Source organism: Camelus bactrianus, chromosome 16 (assembly GCF_048773025.1).
Source record: "Camelus bactrianus isolate YW-2024 breed Bactrian camel chromosome 16, ASM4877302v1, whole genome shotgun sequence".
NCBI lineage: Eukaryota > Metazoa > Chordata > Mammalia > Artiodactyla > Camelidae > Camelus > Camelus bactrianus.
Genome location: NC_133554.1, coordinates 10,634,191 through 10,653,642, shown reverse-complemented (window position 1 = coordinate 10,653,642; position 19,452 = coordinate 10,634,191). Strand labels below are relative to the sequence as shown.

The 19,452-nt window shown below is 41.5% G+C and overlaps 1 protein-coding gene across 2 annotated transcripts in view; it reads right to left on the bottom strand.

Annotated features, from left to right (window-relative positions):
* ZZEF1 (zinc finger ZZ-type and EF-hand domain containing 1) overlaps positions 1–19,452 on the bottom strand; it is a 94,687-nt gene that overhangs the window by 48,375 nt on the left and 26,860 nt on the right. For both annotated transcript variants that reach the window (XM_074342559.1, XM_074342558.1), the window contains exons 9-21: positions 18,460–18,558; positions 17,079–17,170; positions 16,550–16,698; positions 12,405–12,516; positions 11,146–11,361; positions 9,446–9,546; positions 8,829–8,998; positions 8,100–8,233; positions 4,762–4,832; positions 3,858–3,972; positions 1,502–1,661; positions 455–576; positions 226–348 (exon numbers count right to left, since the gene is read on the bottom strand). In XM_074342559.1, the coding sequence (XP_074198660.1) occupies positions 226–348; positions 455–576; positions 1,502–1,661; positions 3,858–3,972; positions 4,762–4,832; positions 8,100–8,233; positions 8,829–8,998; positions 9,446–9,546; positions 11,146–11,361; positions 12,405–12,516; positions 16,550–16,698; positions 17,079–17,170; positions 18,460–18,558 (1,664 nt within the window). The remainder of the gene's footprint in view (positions 1–225; positions 349–454; positions 577–1,501; positions 1,662–3,857; positions 3,973–4,761; positions 4,833–8,099; positions 8,234–8,828; positions 8,999–9,445; positions 9,547–11,145; positions 11,362–12,404; positions 12,517–16,549; positions 16,699–17,078; positions 17,171–18,459; positions 18,559–19,452) is intronic.

Genomic DNA, 19,452 nt, shown 5'->3' with positions numbered 1-19,452 from the left:
CTATAAAATGATGAAAGACTAATTTTATCAGCTGCCTCTGTGTCTCCTTTCTAATGCTGACAGTGACAAATCAACTCGGATGCAAAACCCCCGAGAAAATACAGGGGGGTCTTCTAGAGGTAACTTATCTGTGTAGACCTGCACTGAGTGGAATGTTTCATCACATATGGTCACAGCACTCCTCAGGGGAGATGCAAAGCCGGTTCAAATGCCAGCTCAGGGTACCTTGTTCACTCCTCCATCAGGGTCGCCACAGAGCTCCTTTAACAGATCTGTCAGGGTACTGAACTCTCTCAAGAGGGTGCAGTGTGAAATGTCTAATGTGCAAAAGTCCACCAGAAAGATCACCTAAAGGAAGATGAATGAAGCTCTTAGCGTCCACCTCAGACTCTGCTGGGGATGCAGGTCACCAAACCGCTCCCGCCCCTTACAAATGGCTGTCACTTTGTCTTACCAGTTGACGAGCTGCCATCGAAAACACCGAATTACATAGTTTTTCTACTATGGTTTTTCCACTGTACTGTGACAAAAGTGATTCCAAAATCACTCTCAGGCTTGCCAAAAACTGTCCCACATCTACCAAAACATAAGAAACATAATACTGCATATGGTAGAAACATCACTTGCTTGGTGATCATTAAGGACAAGGCTGGAGAGGGTCACAGAAGCTGTAGAGGGTATTCCACATCAGAAAGACCATGAGACCATTAAGTGTCATACAAATGTTTTCCTCTGGGATGGAAAAGCGCAGCAGATCTCAGTAAAAGTTTACTTTTAAAGTGAGTGATTCTTTTTTTTTTTTTTTGTCTTTGCTACTCTCCAGTGGGGTGGAGGTTATCACTTTTATAAGCCGACCAACCCAGCTGCCAGTCTGCCTTTCCTTCCCTCTGTTCACAAAAGGCCCATGATTAGGCTGCGCCATCCAACAGGCCAAACTTTAACAGACAGGACTCAACAGCATAAGAATTTTTGTCACAGCTGCTGAGATCATGTTTGATAGAACTGAATTTTCCACATAAAAATTACAGAACCTGCTGGGTTTCATATAATTTTCTTTGGTTTATGGGACATTACTCTGAGTATCTTCATTATCAGCAAAGATCACAGCAGTGCTCATGTACTTTAGATTTTAAAAGTTCAAGACTTTCTTTTTTTGGAGAACTTGATTAAAACAGGGAAGACAGACTCTACTGAACAGTACGATATCATCTTAAGTGCTGTATGACCGCAGAGGCAATGTTCAGGCTGTGAAATGACCCAACATTACAGTAAAAATACTTAGGTATACTACCATATTCATGAGGAAACTGAGCAGAATGACATGCTGGAGAATTCTATTTTAAGACGAAAAAACAACCCAAAGACAGATCTGATTTGTAATAATGAAACGAAAACCACAACTAGACTCGGCTCTATGTATGAAGCACTAAGAAGAGAGCTCACACACAGAGCCAAAGCCCAAAATCCCAGCTGCTTTCATGGGTTTTGTACTGAAACTCACATTTTCCAAGAAGGTCAATGGCAAGGTCTTTGGCTCCAGAGTCCGCGCTCTTCAGCTGCAGGTAGCACCAGGACAGCAGGCTGCCTTGGACGGACCAGAACAGGGAGAAGAGCACAGAGCCCACCTCCCCTTGGGCGCCTTCCAGCATTAACAGCTCACACTACGGGGGAGCAGACAAATGGAAAGTGTTTACAAGGCCATCCAGCCACAGAACACGGCCGAGGGCATCCTCTGAGAGAGCAGCTGTCACAGGCAAAAAGATTCGAGGGAAGCGGGGAGGAACTGTGAAAGAGCTTTCAACACAAAAGTGACCAAGAAAGGTGGTATTATGGAAACTCCTCTCTTGCCCTACAGTTTCTGAGAACATTTACAGATGGTTTCTACCCCGTGTACTGTCTCTTTCCACCCCTTAGGAGCCTCACCCCACCAGTTATCTCTTCTCTCTCACATCTTCAAATCCCTTTTCTCTCTGGCTCCTTCCCCTGAGCTGTCGATCAAATCTCTCCCACCTTAAAAAACAATTCTTCACCCCTCTTGGCTCTCTAACCATCATCTTCTCCATCTTATCTGAAGAGTCACCTGAACTCTAGGGATAAATTCCTGCACATACGAACCACAAGGTATGTTCATATTACAACTGCCATGTAATTGCCCCAAACTGGAAACAACCTAACTCTCCAAGTAAAACATAAATAAATTGTGGCTGATTCATAAGAGGCATATTGTATACTGGTGAAAAAAAAAAACACAAACTACAGCACATACATTAACACTGATGAATCTCAGAAATACTGCTGAGTGAAAAAAACTTGTCCCAGAAGATTATACACTGCATGATTCCATTAAAGGCCCAAACCAGGCAAAACAAACCTGCTATGTAGGGGTAACTAAAAAGAAAAACAAGGAAATGATGAATGTAAATGGTTACCTCTGGTGAGGAAAGAGGAGGGTGAGCCACGAAGGGCATGTGGGTGGTGGGCAGGCTTCAAAAATAATGGTAATGTTCTAGTCCTTAAAATGGGTAGTTGTTTCTTTAAATTGTACATCAATACATATTCTTTGTATGTGTATTCCGCTTGAAAACATTGCCTATACCTGCTGTGATCTTTCCTTTCCCCTCCCTGCCATTCTACTGCCTCTGTTCCCACCACTCACTGACACCATTGAGGAAAGATATCAGTTACCACCTAGACAGCAAAGCCTCTCCATTTAACCTTAACCTTGGTGGCTCAGCTGACCACTCTCCTTGAAACTCTCCTCCTTCAGTTGCTGTCTCCCCTGAATTTCTTCCTGTCACTCTTTACTCTCCTGGCTGCCCTTTCTCCGTGTAAGTTCCTCACGACACCCACAGGCAATGAAAGGACACTGACATTCATGGCTTCAACTATCACCCGTTGGTTAATGATGGCAAAGCCCCATTTCCAGCCCTGACTCCGCTCCTGAGTGTCCAACCAGGTGTCTTCATCTGAAGTCCTACCAGAACCATGAACCCAACATGTTCAAAGCCTATTTGTTATCACTCTCCTCGTCAAATGCCCGCTCCTCCCCATCTTGTCACCAGTTATTTGGATATGCTGTTCTATCTGGGACACTCCCTCCTCACTGCTTGGTCAGACTCTATTCGTGGTCTCACAAGGAGCTCCAACACCACCTCCTTCAAGAAGCCTTTTTGAAGCTCCACTCCTTCCCATCACCAGGTGGGTCAAGTGTGTTCTTCTGTCCCCACAAGCCCTTTCACAGCCCTTACTGTACTGTCATAAGTGACTGCATGTTTGTCTGCTCCTCCAGACTGTGCTCTTTTAGCACCGTGCCCCCGTGCCTTGCACAGGGCCCGGCACACAGCAGCATTCAGTGAATACCTATTGATTTAATAGACTTATGAGAAAAATTTCAGACTAGGTACATTTTTGACCACCTTAAAAATTTTTTTAAATGTAACTCTTTCTCTTTAGTATAACCATAAACATCTTTTACTGAAAGATAATTCAAGGAAACATCTCAATGGCTCAGTGATCCCTGGCCTGGGAGATTCAATGAGGTCCCTAATTTTCTTTGTATCACAGGCAGGTGACCAGGAAGAAAGGACACACATGTGATCTCCAAACGGTAAAGATTCTGAGGACTTCTCTTGAACAAACGCTATCTCATTTCTCTACATACACCTTACAGTAAGTCTGACCTAGTGAAAAGGGAACAAGACTGAGGGTTGAATAGCCAGGGTTTCAGTCCTGGCTCCAGCACATACTGACTCATGCAGGAGGCAGAATTAACAGCTAAAGCAGAAGGCACCCTGACTGCCCTGTCGCTTGTTCCTAAAGGCATGAGGCAAAGGGAACAGGGAGCAGCCATCACTTACCTCCCGGGCAGCAACAGACAGCAGGGTGCCCATGACCGTCAGCACCTCGCTGATGTCCATGTCGGCCAGGTCACCTTTCTCAGGTAACAGCAGAAGGCCGCCTGGATCCTTATCACTGAAAGGAGACAAATTAGGCACAACACCTGTTTCAGGAAGGGGATTTTCAAAAGGTGCCAATAGAGAACCCAACAAGATTTCAGTGTCAGTTCCACACCAGGTATAGCCTGACCTGCAAACTCAAGCTTTTAGCTCCCTCCCTCCTTCAAGAGTCTACACCTCCAGGAATGCATCCTACAGGCCCATGAGCTTCTCTGGCAGGTCAAAGCAGGGAACAGTCTCCACGTCATGCCTCCCAGCATACTTTTTGCGAAATTACCACTCTGTGCCTCTGCAACTGGGCTTTAATGAACCGGGTTTTCAGACTTGAGGACCGGACCCCAAAATCCTTTGGCTTCAGTTTTTGTCTTCAAACATCACACAAAAACTGAAGTGTTCAAAGAGGTTCCCATTGGGTTCAATTCTAAACTGTCTTACAGTGACTAGAACTTGGAGTAAGCTTTTTTTTTAAATTTTAATTTTTTTAATGGGGGGAGGTAATTTTAGGTTTTGCTTGTTTGTTTATTTTTTTAAACAGAGATACTGGGAACTGAACCCAGGACCTTGGGACCTTGTGCATCTTACCACTAAGCTATACCCACCCCCTGGAGTAGGCTCTTGATAAGCCTATTATTCTACCTCTATTTTAGCTACTTCTGAGACTACTTGGTACCTCACTCCAGGAACTTGGCTGAGTGAGGGAAGTATTTGGTTAATCCAAAAGCACATGAAAGGAAGGGATAGCTCAGGAAAATAACTTTGCAAAGATCTGAAATATTGGACAACTGAAAAAAATTAATAAACTTACCTAAAATATGTGCACAGTGAGCGGAAAGTGAGCTGCAGGGACTGCTTGTGTTCCTGCTCGGTGACATTTTTCTAGAAAACAAGATGCACATTCAGGAAGTCTATTCCATGATATTCCAGGGACCTAGAGAAGCATGAAATGCCATGGCCCACTGTTGCCAAGCATGAGGAAAGCTGGGGTGGGCAGATCACTTCATAGGCTGACTTACACCCAGCCTAGCGCTAAGAGGGACCAGAACCACTGTCTGAACAAAAGATGGCAGGTTTACTTTTTTAAACTTATTTTTTATTTTCATTTATTTATTTTAAATTTTTAATTTATTATTTTTTTCATTAAAGTATAGTCGGTTTATAATGTGTCAATTTCTGGTGTACAGCATGATGTTTCAGTCATACATAAACATATATAATCCTTTTCAAAATTCTTTTTCATTTTAGGTTACTACAAGATATTGAGTATCTGTGCTATATAGTATAAACCTGTTGTGCATCATGTTGGCTGATGCTATCAAAGGTGATACAAAGTGAAACCTGATCCAAAGTGAACCCTCATGCACTGTCAGTGAGAATGCAAATTGGTGCAGCCACTGTGGCAAACAGTATGATCCAGCAATTCCCCTCCTGGGTATTTATCCAAAGAAAACAAAAACACTAACTAGAAAAGGTATATGCACCCCTGTACTCACTGCAGCATTACTTGCAACAGCCAAGATATGGAAGCAACCTAAGAGCCCATCAACAGATGGATGGATAAAGAAGACACACACACAAAATGAATGTGTATTAGCCATAAAACCTTGCTATTTGCGACCACATGGACGGACCTAGAGGGTATTATGCTAAGTAAAATAAGCCAGAAAAAGACAAATACTGTATGATTCCTCTTATATGTGCAATCTAAAAAGCAAAATAAATAACAAGACAGAAACAAAGTTATAGACACAGAGAATAGATGGTTGCTAGAGGGGAGGGAAGGTAGAAGGAGGAATGAAATAGATGAGGGAGATTAAGGGGTACAAACTTTCAGTTGCAAAATAAATGAGTCACAGGTAAGAAATGTACAGTGTGGGGAATATAGTCAATAACCATGTAATATCTTCACATGGTGACATAACGATAAATAGACTTCTTGTGGTGATCATTTAAAAATGTATAGAAATATCGAATCACTATGCTGTTTAACAGAAACTAACATAGTGCTGTAGATCAATTACACTTCAAAAACAAAGAGACATAGAAAAAGAGATCAGATTTATGGTTTCCAGAGGTAGGGTTTGGAGGCATGGTGGGGGGAAGAACTGAATGAAGGCAGTCAAAATGTACAAGCTTCCAGTTATAAGTTAAGTACTAGAGATATAATGTACAACATGATAAATAAAATTAATACTGCTGGATATTATATATGAAAGTTGTCAGGAGAGTAAATCCTAAGAGTTCTCATCACAAGGAAAAACCTGTTTCCTATATTTCTTTAATTTTGAATCTGTATGAGATGATGGATGTTTATTAAACTTCTTGTGATAATCATTTCATGATGTATAGAAGTCAAATCATGATGCTGTACATCTTAAACTTACACAGTGCTGTATGTCAATTATACCTCAATAAAATGGGAAGGTAAAAACCTGATCCCTCAAGCTGATATGCAAATTTTGTAGACAGCTGAAAACAACCAAAGATCCTCTCTCCTCTCTGAAATCTTCCTCAATCACTTAAACTGAACATGATTCTCCTCTACATGCCTATAGTATACAGAGTCAGTTTCTCCTTGTGGCAGTGTCCCCAAGTGGACTGCAGTCATTTGGCATCAGGGACCACATTTTATGCCTCTTTTATTGCCACTTTTGTTTCTATAAAGCTTAATGCATCACAGCAGGGCACTTTTATTGCACTAGTTAATTAGCTGTTGCAAACAGAAATGCCTTTGTAAATTCTGCATCTGGTTTTCTTCATCAAATTCTTCTCAATAATTCTGTTAGTTGCTTAACTACACAGACAAATAATGATCATTTGTTTTATTCTTTCCAATTGTTATTTTTAAAATTTCTTTTCCTTGTTCTATATCACTGGCTAGGCCCCCTAAATACAATATCAAAGAGTAGTGATATTAAGCATCCTGGTCTTATTCCTTGCTTTTGAAAGGGATGCTTCAGTGACCCACCATCCAGTATATTGTTTAGTGTAGGTTTCAGATACACACCCTCCATCAGATTAAGGGAGTTCTCTTTTACATCAAGTTTGCTAATGGTTTTATCATTTTAATCATCATCAAAATTTAATCTTAAATTTTTTTCTGCATTTATAAATGTTTTTTCCTCTATGATTTCATTGACTAATTTTCTAATGTTAAATCATCCTTGAATTCCTAGGGTAAATCCAACTCAGTCATAATTTTGTTTACATTTTGTTGGAGTGGTTTACTAATATTTTGTCAGTATTTTCCTAACTATGTTTATAAGTAAGATTAGCCTGTAATTTTGCTTTTTTGTACATCTTAGTTTACTTATGTTTCCCTGTGTCTTAACATCATTAAAACACTAGAAACTCTAAAGCTCCTTCACCTAGATCTAGGCTTTTGGTGTGGCTTAGTAAGAAAGTTTTTTGTTTTATTTTACATTATCATTAATGTATTTTTTTCATGTATCATGCTCATTTTCATATAGAAATACTGCCTTCAGAATTAAAAACCTGGATTTTGGTATAAGGATAGTCCATTTGGTAATATAATGCTTGTAAATACTGAAAGCATTTTTCACCCCCAGTGCTGATGCTTGAGTAACAAGGAGAAAGGGTCTGGGAGCATGAGTAGATCCAAGCTGAGAATTAAAACTTGGTTGTATTTTCTTTACAGACATAAACTAAAATATTTATGAATAAAATATGTCAGGGATTTAATTTGAAATAATAATTAGGGGTGGGGGAGTGGGTGAGGTATTTTATAGATGAAATAAGATTAGCTTTAGTTTATTACTGAATCTAGGTGATGAGTACATTTGGGGGTTGGAGGGATTCATTACATGTATTATTTAGTCTAGTTTTGTCTTTAGATTTTCCCATAACAAAAAGGTAAAACGTTAAAAAGAACACTTGATTATAAGCATGTCATAAAGATGAAGGAGACTAAACTCGCCCTTTGTGATTGAATAGGTTCTGGAATGGAGGTTGTACAGTGCCATGTCCTTAGATATTTGCATCCCACATACAAGTTTGCATACAATATGTATTAAATAAACGTTTGAGAATTTGAAACTGTGAGAATATCTAGAGAAAACAAAGACTAGTAAGTTTCACCCAAGACACTTCAGGAATGGAATCCACACTTTTAACGTAAGTAATTACCATCATGGTGAAGAGATGGTTCCGCCGGGTCTGTCGATCAGGAAAGAAGATGGCAGCCCCGTTAAGAAGGGTATTCCTGACTTCTTGTTTTAGTATTTCCATGGGCACAGAGTCTCCATCCACCCTATCCACCACTGATAAAAATGAACAACTGGGTTTAATATATTCCATCTATTCACTTACGATATATATTCTGCTTTAACTAGCCCATAAACTCACTACCAAAGGCAAAGAAATACTTCTGTACAGGTCAGGCAGTGTGAGGAAATTATTTTTTCATTTATTTGTTTACATTTAATGAAAATAAAGATTCTACAGACCAGTTTTTATTTCATTATTTCTCCATCCTTTTGAGACACAACTTGGCCAAGCCTTAAAGATAACTTCAGATGGTCACATGTGTTTTATTCTCAATTAATCATTACCATCTCTCCCTCCTCAACCTATCAGCCTCATCCCCGTGTCCTCGCTGAAGTAAAGACTGAATAGTGTGATATTAACTACTCTCAATATAACCCAACTCTATATCAGAAACCAAGAGGAAGTCGTGGAGGAGGGACTAAATCCTGAACTCCCAGTAATGATTCAAAGGAGGATCAAGGAAGCTCATTTTCCAAAGGAGCAGTCCCTTTCCTGGCTTGCATGGTCACAGGACCCCCGCTGTCTACAGCAGGAGGCCCTGCAGGCCACCGGCACAGGGTCACAGTACAGAAGAACCCCAATCCCTACCATCGCATAAGTGTGTGTAGAGCTCCTTGGCGGCCTCCACCTGTCTAGGGCTCTGGCGTGGAGCCTTTGCGTCCTCAGAGGCGCCCGGCGTGTCTCCTTGCAGCACTGAGAAGCAGCTCTGGAGAAGCTGCAGAAGCAGGGTTTGGGCACAGATGCATTCTTCCCTTGGGCTACAGAGAAGACAAAGAACAGAGAGCAAAAAGGTAAGCCAAACAGCTGTCTACACAGGACTCCACTAGGCGTCAGGCTCAGTAAAAAGACTGCCAGCTGAGAGGAGGAAAGGTGGAATGGGAGAGTCTGCCTCTGCCCACTCTGGGGCAGAGAGATGCATTTCTGATCCCGTTTCTTCATTAGTAAAATGAGGATATTACAATACTTGACTTGCTTGTCATTACAAGGTTGTGATGATATATGACAAAATATTTGCAAAACACTGCCCAAATAAAGCATTTTTTAGAAATGTGAGATGTTATTTTCAATAATAACCAAATCTTCCAAATCAGAATATAAACTGGAAGAAAGTAAAAAATCTTGGAAGAAAAAAAATTATCCATTTAGAACAACAAAATTCAGTGTTTTCAGTTGTGTTTATCATGTTGTAATAAATTCTGACTTACTTTCGTTTTAATTTACTGTAAAAATTCCAGAAGATCTGCAAATCAAGCCCCGTAAAGTCCAGAAAAGATTTATATTTTAAACCACTTTCCTTCTGCTGTACCTAAAAAATTATAAAGACCAGAAAAAAAAAATTGAAAAATGCATTTAGAGAAATACCTTAATGGCTCATTAACTTAACATTATTAAGGGATAAGGTGGCTCCGCATGTAAAATTCCAACATACCTGATGCTGACTCTTAACTACTAAAAAGTCTGTGAACAACAATTTTTCATTGGAAACTTTCTAAAGTATGTGTGAGTGCACATGTGCATGTTAATGTATATATACACATAACATACACACACACCCCTATGAAGGCTCCTGGACTTCATAAATACTATACCTGGAATATCAGTGAATCTTTGCTTGATGATGATTACTGTCCAGGACTACACTGCAGTATGTTCTGACCCTTCCCTGCTTGCATGGTGAAAGATCAATTCTGCTGCGAACACTTCTGCTACTCCTAAGCACCTCCCTCTCATTTGCTATTTTCTGCTGTGATAGGACAGCCCGAATAACAAAGACCAAACAATCCATATACAAACTGAGCCACCAGCCTCTGAATGTGCCCTCAAGGAGAATGAAGGTCAAGAGCAGACACTGTTGCATACCATACAGGAGAGGGCTCGACTAGCTTCCTGAAGTAATAGGCCATGGTCTCCATGGTGATGGCTGCAAGAATCTTCCTTTGAGTGGGCTGTCACTGTGTTTTTTTTATTAGTGACTGTAGAAGTCAGTATCAAAAACACAAGGTTCATTGCAGCACTATTTGCAATAGCCAAGATATGGAAGCAACCTAAGTGTCCATCAACAGATGAATAGATAAAGAAGATGTGATACATGTATACAATGGAATACTATTCAGCCATAAATAGAATGAAATTTTGCCATTTGTAACATGGATGGACCTGGAGGCTATTAGGCTTAGTGAAATAAGTCAGATGAAGAAAGACAAATACTTAAAGTTTTCACTTACATATGGAATCTAAAAAATGAAACAAATAAAACACATAGACTCACAGATACAGAGAACTATGGTCATCAAAGGGAAGAGGAGTGGGGGGAAGGGCAAAATAGGTGAAGAAGATTAAGAGGTACAAACTATTATGTATAAAATAAAGTTTAAGTTACAAGGATATAATGTACAGCACAAGGAATATAGCCTTATTTTATCATAACTTTGTATGAAGTGTAATCTATAAAAGTATCAAATTACTATGTTGCATACCTAAAATATAATATTGTAAGTCAACTACATTTCAGTAAAAACACCCTGTTATTATTTCGGTACTTTTAGTGAACAAACAGAATTCACCTACACTTCAGGAATCATTCTAACACTTAAAGAAGACAGAAATCCCACAAACTTGCTTTGTCTCCGTATTTTACCCCTGAAAACCACAGCTGGGGATCTTTGAGATCTGCCTGAAGGTCTTTTCCAGAAAATCTCACAACGATGGCCACTTGCCACTTAGTCTTCCACTGACTGATGCCGTCAAAACCCAACATCTCACTCCCCTTGACCTTCCAACATCACCACAGCAGCGTGATGCCTGCTGTTCTCATTCACACTGCATGGCTTCAGCAGGGCCAGGTTCTGCTAGTTAGTGTTCCTTTCCCCAAAGGAACGAGGTCTAACAACTGAGGCAACACTACCAGGTCATGGGCGAGCTGCTGGACGAACTGAAGGGTCCTCAGGAGCAGTGTGGCCCCACAGACGCTCTCCTCCCCGGCCTTCCTGCAGTGAGCACAGACGATGCTCTGTTCCGCTTCCGCTCTCGTGGGCCGGAGGTACCCACTGATGCTCAAGCCTTGTACTCCCAAGCGCTCCGCCGACTCCTGACGGGTGCAGAGGAACTTCACCATCAAATACTGAAAAGGACAAGAGAGATGTAAGGAAGGGGACTCAGAAGCCCTGGATATTGATGAAAGGGAGATAAAGACCTTTCTGGGAAGGTCCCCTTATGACTTTAGTAATTTATCAGGTACCACTACGCCCAGCACTGGAGACACAAAGTATTAGTCCATTATCTACAACAAACAGGAAAGAGACAATACAAATGTTGAACGAAGTCAGGTTTTGGGAAGGATCACAATAAGAGGAATGGCATTACTCTCTTTTCAGGGTAAGACAGAATGAATAAGAAAAGTACGTCTGCTCTGTAGCACAGTCATTTTGAAACAGAAAATAGCTACGTGGTAAATGACTACTGTAAGGGATTATCTCAAAGCCCCAGTTACAAGCAATCCACATGCTGGGAGCCAGGACATGGCCTCATCTGCTCAAATCTAAAGCTATTGTCAAAGCCCAACTTCTGTGTGCACCATGTGCTCTTTACAGTGAAAGCTCCCTTTCTGAGGGCCTTCCAGAATCCACTACTCAGTTGCCTAAATATTTACTGAACCCCAAAGGTAGGTCTTATTTCTCTTATTTAAGCTTCTTACATGGTTTTCAACAGAGGTTAAAATAATTAAGTAGCCACATAATCATAGCTATGGAAAGACATCTCTCTCGCATTGAGGCCTGTGTATTTGATGCTCTCTCAGCCTGAGATGCCCTTCTCCTCACCTCTGAGCCTGGCTAAAGACGATGGCTTAACCAACTTTCAACACTTGGCATCACACCACCTTTATGAGACGCCTTCCCTAGTGAATTCTAGGCTAGGTTAGGTATTTTTTCCTCTGGGCTGCAACAGCCCCCTGGATATCTCTATCACAGCCCACGTCACAGGGTCTCATATATCTGTGTCTCTCATGAGACTCTGAATTCCTTGAGGGTCATGTTCCTGTCTGGTTCCCCTCTGGGGTTCCAGTGCTAGCACAAGGCTGGGTCACAATAGACACCCAATAAACACCTACAGAACAAAGGGAGGGAGTGGGCGAGTACATGAAGGCCACAACTCACTGATGCTTACTTTGGCAACTCTGCACTGTTGTAATTTGACATCTGCTTCATCCCACTCTTCTTCCAGCTCAAACCAGCCAATAGGATCATCCTCTCCAAGGTCATCAGACGAACAACCGATCCTGTAAACACAAAGGTAATCACAAAACATTTTCCTGTTTCTAAACTTCTCAAGGTCTAGAGTAAAGCACCATCTAAATGGCATTTAACTTGTTTATATGGTCTGTCAGTTAACCGTCGAGGACAGGGTGTGGCACCTGGTGCCTCTTTGAACATATGGGGTAGTTGGTAGTTCCTCCCCACTTGTCAGCCTCCTCATCTGTGAAATGGGAATGATTATTAGTCCCAAATATAATCTGGGAACTAAGGAGGAAGTCTGCTTCTCCAGATAACCGGCTTATCTGAAGAATGAGATATGTAGTCAAAGCATCTTAGATGAGCTACTTAAGAGTAAGGTACAATGCAACAGTTGGTGCGCACTTCTAGAAAGATCCAAAGGAGAGGCAGGTTCAGTTTTCCTTCTCTACGTCTGGTGAACATACATACAACTGGCCTGAGGTCTGTACCTGCAACAGCTGAAGGGTAAGAGCTAGGCAGCTTCCAGATCCCAGAACTCCAAAAAAGGAAAACTTCAGCCTTCATGGGCCTCAGTACTTTTTCCTATTCCTTAAGAAGTCCTCCCAGGAAAGCATTTCACCCCGGAGGCTGAAGAAGCACAACTGTCTCTTTTTAAAAATTGGATACTTGACTGGTACTTCCTTTTTCGGGATTAAATAAATGAGGAGAAAATGGCAGTCTTTTCAAGCAGCATTCCTAAGACTTTAAACTATTTAGTCTGCGACACAGCTAACAAGTTAGCCAACACTTGAGTATTTTGTATGGATAAAATAAGCAAACACAGGGATTTACAGCAAGAAGGAAAAGATGAAGGACCCAAAGTAGGTTCTGTAACAGAGAGAAAAACTATTCTCTTTTTACCATAGTCTTTCTTAGCATAAACCTTTCATGATCTAGTTAATCCTAAAACTAATGGGTCAATTGGTATTCTATCTTAGCCAGAACCATGTAAATGACTTTCATCAATATTGTGTATTTGAGCAAATGAACTTATTTACAAAACAGAAACAGACTCACAGACATAGAAAACAAACTTATGGTTACCAAAAGGGGAAAGGGGGTGGAGGAGGGATAAATTAGGAGTTTAGAACTAGCTGAGACAAACTACTATATGTAAAATAGATAAATAACAAGGTTCTACTGTATAGCATAGGGAGCTATATTCTATATCCTGTAATAAACCATAATGGAAAAGAATACAAAAAAGAACATGTATGTATATGGATAACTGAATCACTATGCTGTACACCAGAAACTAACACAACATTATAAATCAATTATACTTCAATTTTAAAAATTAAATAAATAAAAAGTTTAAAAATACTGTTTTTTTGAGGATTTTTAAATTCACTCTTTGGGAGTCATCAAGGAAGTCTCTGAGATACAGAGAGCTGGCAGGGTATCAGAGATCAGGAAGAAGCAACCTTGTTCACCACACCACCCAGCAGGCGGGGTGGAGAAAACAGAGCTCACTATTAGTCCTCTTAAGTATGCAGAGCAACCAAACAACTGGTCCTGAGCCTGCTGACTGACCAGTGTCTAACCAGAGGACAGGGAAACACATGCTTCCCTGTGGCATTTAACTTGTTTATATGGTCTGTCAGTTAACCGTCTGACAGACACATGTCTATTAACACTGATCTCCAAACTGGAGAAAGACTGATAATTTATAGGCCAAACAAATCAGGATTTCAGAGTAGTTCAGGCTGGAACCAGGAACTAAATCAGCAAGGGAATAGTAAATAAGCCTGCATTTAGGTTTTAAAAAAAAATCATCCTATATAAGATGTGAAAGATCTTGTTTGACAGCAGGTTTAGGAAAAAAGACCTGTTTTAAAGTGTCCCAGGAGTGGGAAAGACAGATACTTAAAAACAAGTGTAATCTCTAGTTACCATTTTAAAACAAAAGTATCTTTTAAAAAAGTACGTATGTATGATGAGAGAGATATGTTCCAACTCATTTAGAGGGCTGGAATTAAGACCACTGAGCTGAAATTACAAATTTCAATTAGTTTCAGTTGAACATATTCTAATATTCTAATAAGGATATTCGAGAGAGGCTGTATGACCCTTTGTCAGGGATGCCACCAAAGGAAGTCCAGCCGAGAGAGGAACTTATTCTAGACCCTTGCTGCCTGAAGTGCGGACAGGGAGCATCAGAGTCACCCAGGAGCTTGTTAGAAATGAAGGTCTCGGGCCCCCCCAGAACTACTGAATCAGAATCTGCATTTGAACGTAATCCTTGGCGGTTCGTTAGCACACTAAAGCCTAATAGTATAGTAGCGGGCAATAGTAAAAACTCCAACACCTCATTACCTGCAAAGTACAGGAGCAAAAAGAGCAAGTACCAGGCTCAGCTCCATGAGTTCTAACTTGCTACTAGTAATAAGGGGGCATCAACAATGACCTCTGTGGCTAAATCCAACAGGCCCACTTCTACAGTTACCCATTCCCGCGTGACACGTGACACCACCGCCCACTCCTTACTTCTTTACGCACGATTTTCTCTGGCTTTATGAGGACACATCCCTGGCTTTCCTGCTGCTTCTCTGGCTGTTTTTCTCAGTCTCCTTTTCTCTGTCGCCCCTTAAATGCCAATGCCTTTCAGCATGTTGACCTAAGGTCTCTGCTCTTCCTAGCTCACATACTCCTCCAGGACGATCTCTTCTAATTCATTTTAAACTATCGTTGAAATGTCTCTCTTATCTGTGCCTTCAGGACGTCTCCTCGAGGCTCCTGACCTGTTGATCCAACTAGTTCAGTTATCTCAGAGGCTTCCTGGAACCTCAAAGCCAACAAGACCAAAACTGAGCTCATCATCCTCCCACAAACCTGTTTTGTCTGAGTATTATCAATCTCAGAAAAAGGCACTACCAATGTTCCCCCTGCCAAGCCAAAACCCAGGACTCACTGACACCCAGGCTTTCTTTCCTCTCCTGCTCTATATCCAGTCATTCCCCAGGCCCTGCTGCTTCTACTTCCTTGTTGTCTCTCACATGGGTCCACATCTTCCCATGGCAGCTGCTGCTGCTCGAGTTGCGGGCACCCACACTCTGGCTCCCTAGGTGACAGCAACAGCCTCTACCCATCTCATCCTGCCTCCCTGCTCACTCTCCTCCAATCCACGCCTCACACGGCAGGGGAGATGCGATCTCCTCCTCTTCTTCAAACTCCTCAACAACACACTGCCCCCAACTCCTCTCCCCTGCCCCCCACCGCCTTCAGGATAAAGTCCAAACCCTGAAACGGAGACAAAAACTCCTTCAATAACCTGACGTCTCCTACTCTCCAGCATCTCCTCTCCCCACTCTGCCCCTACAGCACACCTCAGCAACGTGGGTCTGGTCAGTTCCTTGAGTCTGCCAGACTCCATCTGTAAGTTCTCAACTCTGCTCTTCTCTTTGCTCAGGACACTCTCTTTCTACTTCTGCAAGTGGCTGATTAACTTTAACTCATCCATATTCAACACTTCCTCCAGGAAGCCTTCCCTGATCAGGTCAGGTGCTCTGCCATGTGCTCCCAGGGTAACTTCTCTCTCCTACCTAGCACTTACAGCACTGTGACACTGCAGGCGTTAGCATTTGTCTTCAAGCTAAATAGTAGGCTCTACACAGCAGGGACTGTGCCAATTTGCTCATTATGGTATCTTCAGTGTCTAGCATCAGGCCTCGAACATAGTAGGTGCTTAATAAACATTTTCAATAAAAGCATAAAAACAGGAGGAGGGAAGTTGGAGCCTGGGTAAATTTTCCAGTGGCTAGGTAAGAGTAAAGACCTCAGGCTGCCCACAGTTCAGGCGTGTGTCACTACCCAGCCATTTTGAAGATGTGCACACCTAGTCACCGAAGGGACCAAGTAAGAGTCTATGAACAAGTTAAAATATACATTTTCACATGTGCTGCCAGAAAGCAATGAATGCTCATGGCCACTGAAGATGGGTTAGTAGCAACTTTCCTATAAAAATAAGGAAATATATTTCACCAACAAGAAAATGTATACACTCTTATTAACTACAAAAATTTTTATTCTGCTCCTTACCTGCTTTTTACAAATTGTCTGTATTCCTGAAGCTTCCATTTGTCATATTTTTCAAACCTTTTAAAGTGTTCCTCTGCATGAAATTTATCAGAAGATGAGTTATAGGCAAACACCAACCCGCACTGGGCACCAATGCCACCACGTCGAACCTGGAAACAGAGAGCTAAATAAAGTACATAAGCAGGGCCAAAGTTCTGTGGCCGTTTTGTTCCCAAATATTATGGTCAAATTCAAATAGCTTAATGCAAAATCAAATGGACAAAATGCGATTTCAAATACACCAGGTCCTGGAAAAGTAAAAAGAGGCTTCTCAAGAAATGATTCCTTCTCTTTCTTGATCCTCATACTCACACCATTCACAGACTTACCAGTCAAGTCACCTTTGTGCCCCGGCCTCTGCTACAGGCCTGCCACAGGATTAATAACCACTACATGTTCGATGAAAAACCAGTGACATGGACCTCTGAAATGCAATCCTACTTTTATAGACAGTAGTAACATTTCTAAAACAAGGCAGCATGAGAATTACCATAATTCTGATCTGCGTAACTTGGAAGGCAGATTCAGTTCCTGTAGAAAAAATAGTACTTGCTCTGGTTTTTCCAGTCTCTGTAAGAAAACCTACAAAAAGGAAAAACTAAAGTTAGGATGACTGGTGGATTTGTAATAGCTCTAAGAACTAAGAGCAGCAAAACCAAACCATGTCCTTTGAGGCAGGGTACTCTCACGAAAATTAGAAAAAGATTTCCCCTCTGGATAGATGCCACCCCAATGATAAACCCCTATGTGACAGATCATGGGCCAGGTGTAACTTTCTCAGAGCACAATCTTTTCGACTGTACAGGCAGCCCTGCTCTAAGTTAACAGTAAAGAAATAAAAAAGTTGATAAAGACTTTAATTCAAAGAGACAGAAGACTGGACAATTAATCACCTTTCTGAATCATTCCTAAAATCATGACTGTTAGAGGCAAGCAGGCTTAAAGGCTGAGAGAGGATTTATTTAGCTTCTAGAATACTCTGTCAGGGAAGATTGTGAAAGTCTTTGAAATGGGCAGAAAAAGAATGCTGGGTGTTCTGTTCAGCACACCAGGAGAGGAGGTGTGGCCAGGGAAAGCACATTTTCCCAGAGGCCTTTACTCTGCTGGTGCTGAGAATGACCGCAAGAAACAGGACAGAGAGGAGGCGACCCTTGAGCATACATGAAGTCCGTTCTGCTGTGAGGAAAGACAAGGGGAAACGAAGTCAAAAGCAGTAAGGCCAGTTTTTGCAATGTTTGATAACTGCTGGAACATTCCACATCCTTTACTGAACTGGCAATATTCAAAGCAGTAGAGTGAATAGAAAGGGGACATACGCAGGAGACTAACTGGCCAACAAGATGGACGAGAAAGAGACTCACAAACACCCCCACTGGATGAGGAAAAGAGCCTCGGCGCTGGACAGCGCATCAGCAGTCACCACGCTGACGCCAGGGAAGGAGTGAGGCTTCCTTCCGGACACTTCCAAAGTCAGACCAGCCACATGGAAAAACACCTTTTTCAGCTATGTTTTTAGCATTATGGTGCTACTGATTCACCGAGTTTCTCAATATTTTAAGATAACACAATAGAAAGACAACCTGAACTTAAAAATGGTAACTTTTTACATTCAAGAGAAGTTCCTGCTTTTCAAAACTGAAGGCTCTTACGAACTTTTAAGTTGTTATAAGCGACTGACACCTAGCAAATGACAATGCTGTAGTAGAGAAACCACACAAACGTGTCAGGAACCACTGAAGCCAACTGAAGGACACCTGCAGTGAAGACTGTATACCCTGAAAGTTTCAAAGACCAGAGTGTGATCTCACACAGCCCATAGTGAGCACCGCGGCCCTTTCCGTTCACCAGAAACCGACAGGCCAACCACTCACCGTCCCTCGTCCACGGTTCAACAAGGAGGTTTTCAGGTCCTGACTTTTCTTCTTTTCCTTTGACATCACAGGCCTGAAGAGTCAGCTGGAGAGGCTTACCTGATCAATGAAAAGAGAGAGAGAGAGAGAGAGCCTTAAGTCAGAGCTACAAGAAAATGAAAATTAGGGGTGCACATCAGTGGAAATGGAGAGCCTGTGGCCATCCAGACTGCGAACTAAAAGTTTACTCATTTAAAAGCTAAAATAGAGAAGTAATATGACACAGAAGTTGACACCATCCTTTTGTGATTTCCTGAAAGAGACAACGTACAGTTTATGTCCCTAAGTGACTCCAAGGAGAATCACTCCAGAATAACCATTCTTTAGAAACAAAGCAGATTATAAGACACAGATTAACAGTACAGACTCAGCATATTTGTGTGTGTGTAGGAGGGGTTCCTAAGACATTACTTTGGAGCCAATAATTAATTTCATTGTAATTGCATTTAAATATATAAATAGTGTCTTAGGGGTTTGGGTCTTCTTTCTTTAAAACTCTCCAGGCAAATTCTGACAGTTTTCAAAATTATAAAACTCAATTTCTGCTCTAATGATCTGAAAACTGTTCTTTTCTTTTGTTTGTTTGTTTGTTTTAATAATACAATGAAAACTCTATAACCCTATTAACCCAGGCCACAGCTTCAACATTATCAGTAATGAACAGTCCCCCTGTGCACCCCTCCCCTCCCCTGTGCTCCCTGCCCAAGTAACGCTAAACGGAATTAAGAACTTTCTGGAGAATATCTGCCAGACACCACGCATCCCTCCCATCCAGCCATGCCTGCTACAGGCCCCCTACCCTCCTCCAAAAAATGACCTTGCCAAAATCAGTGGGGGGAAAGGGGGCTGGATTTACAAGACATCAATTGTCCAACTTTAAAAATTAAACATAATTACTGAGTCATATTATTAAGGCAAAGGTACAAATATCATGAGGAGACATCACAGTACTGC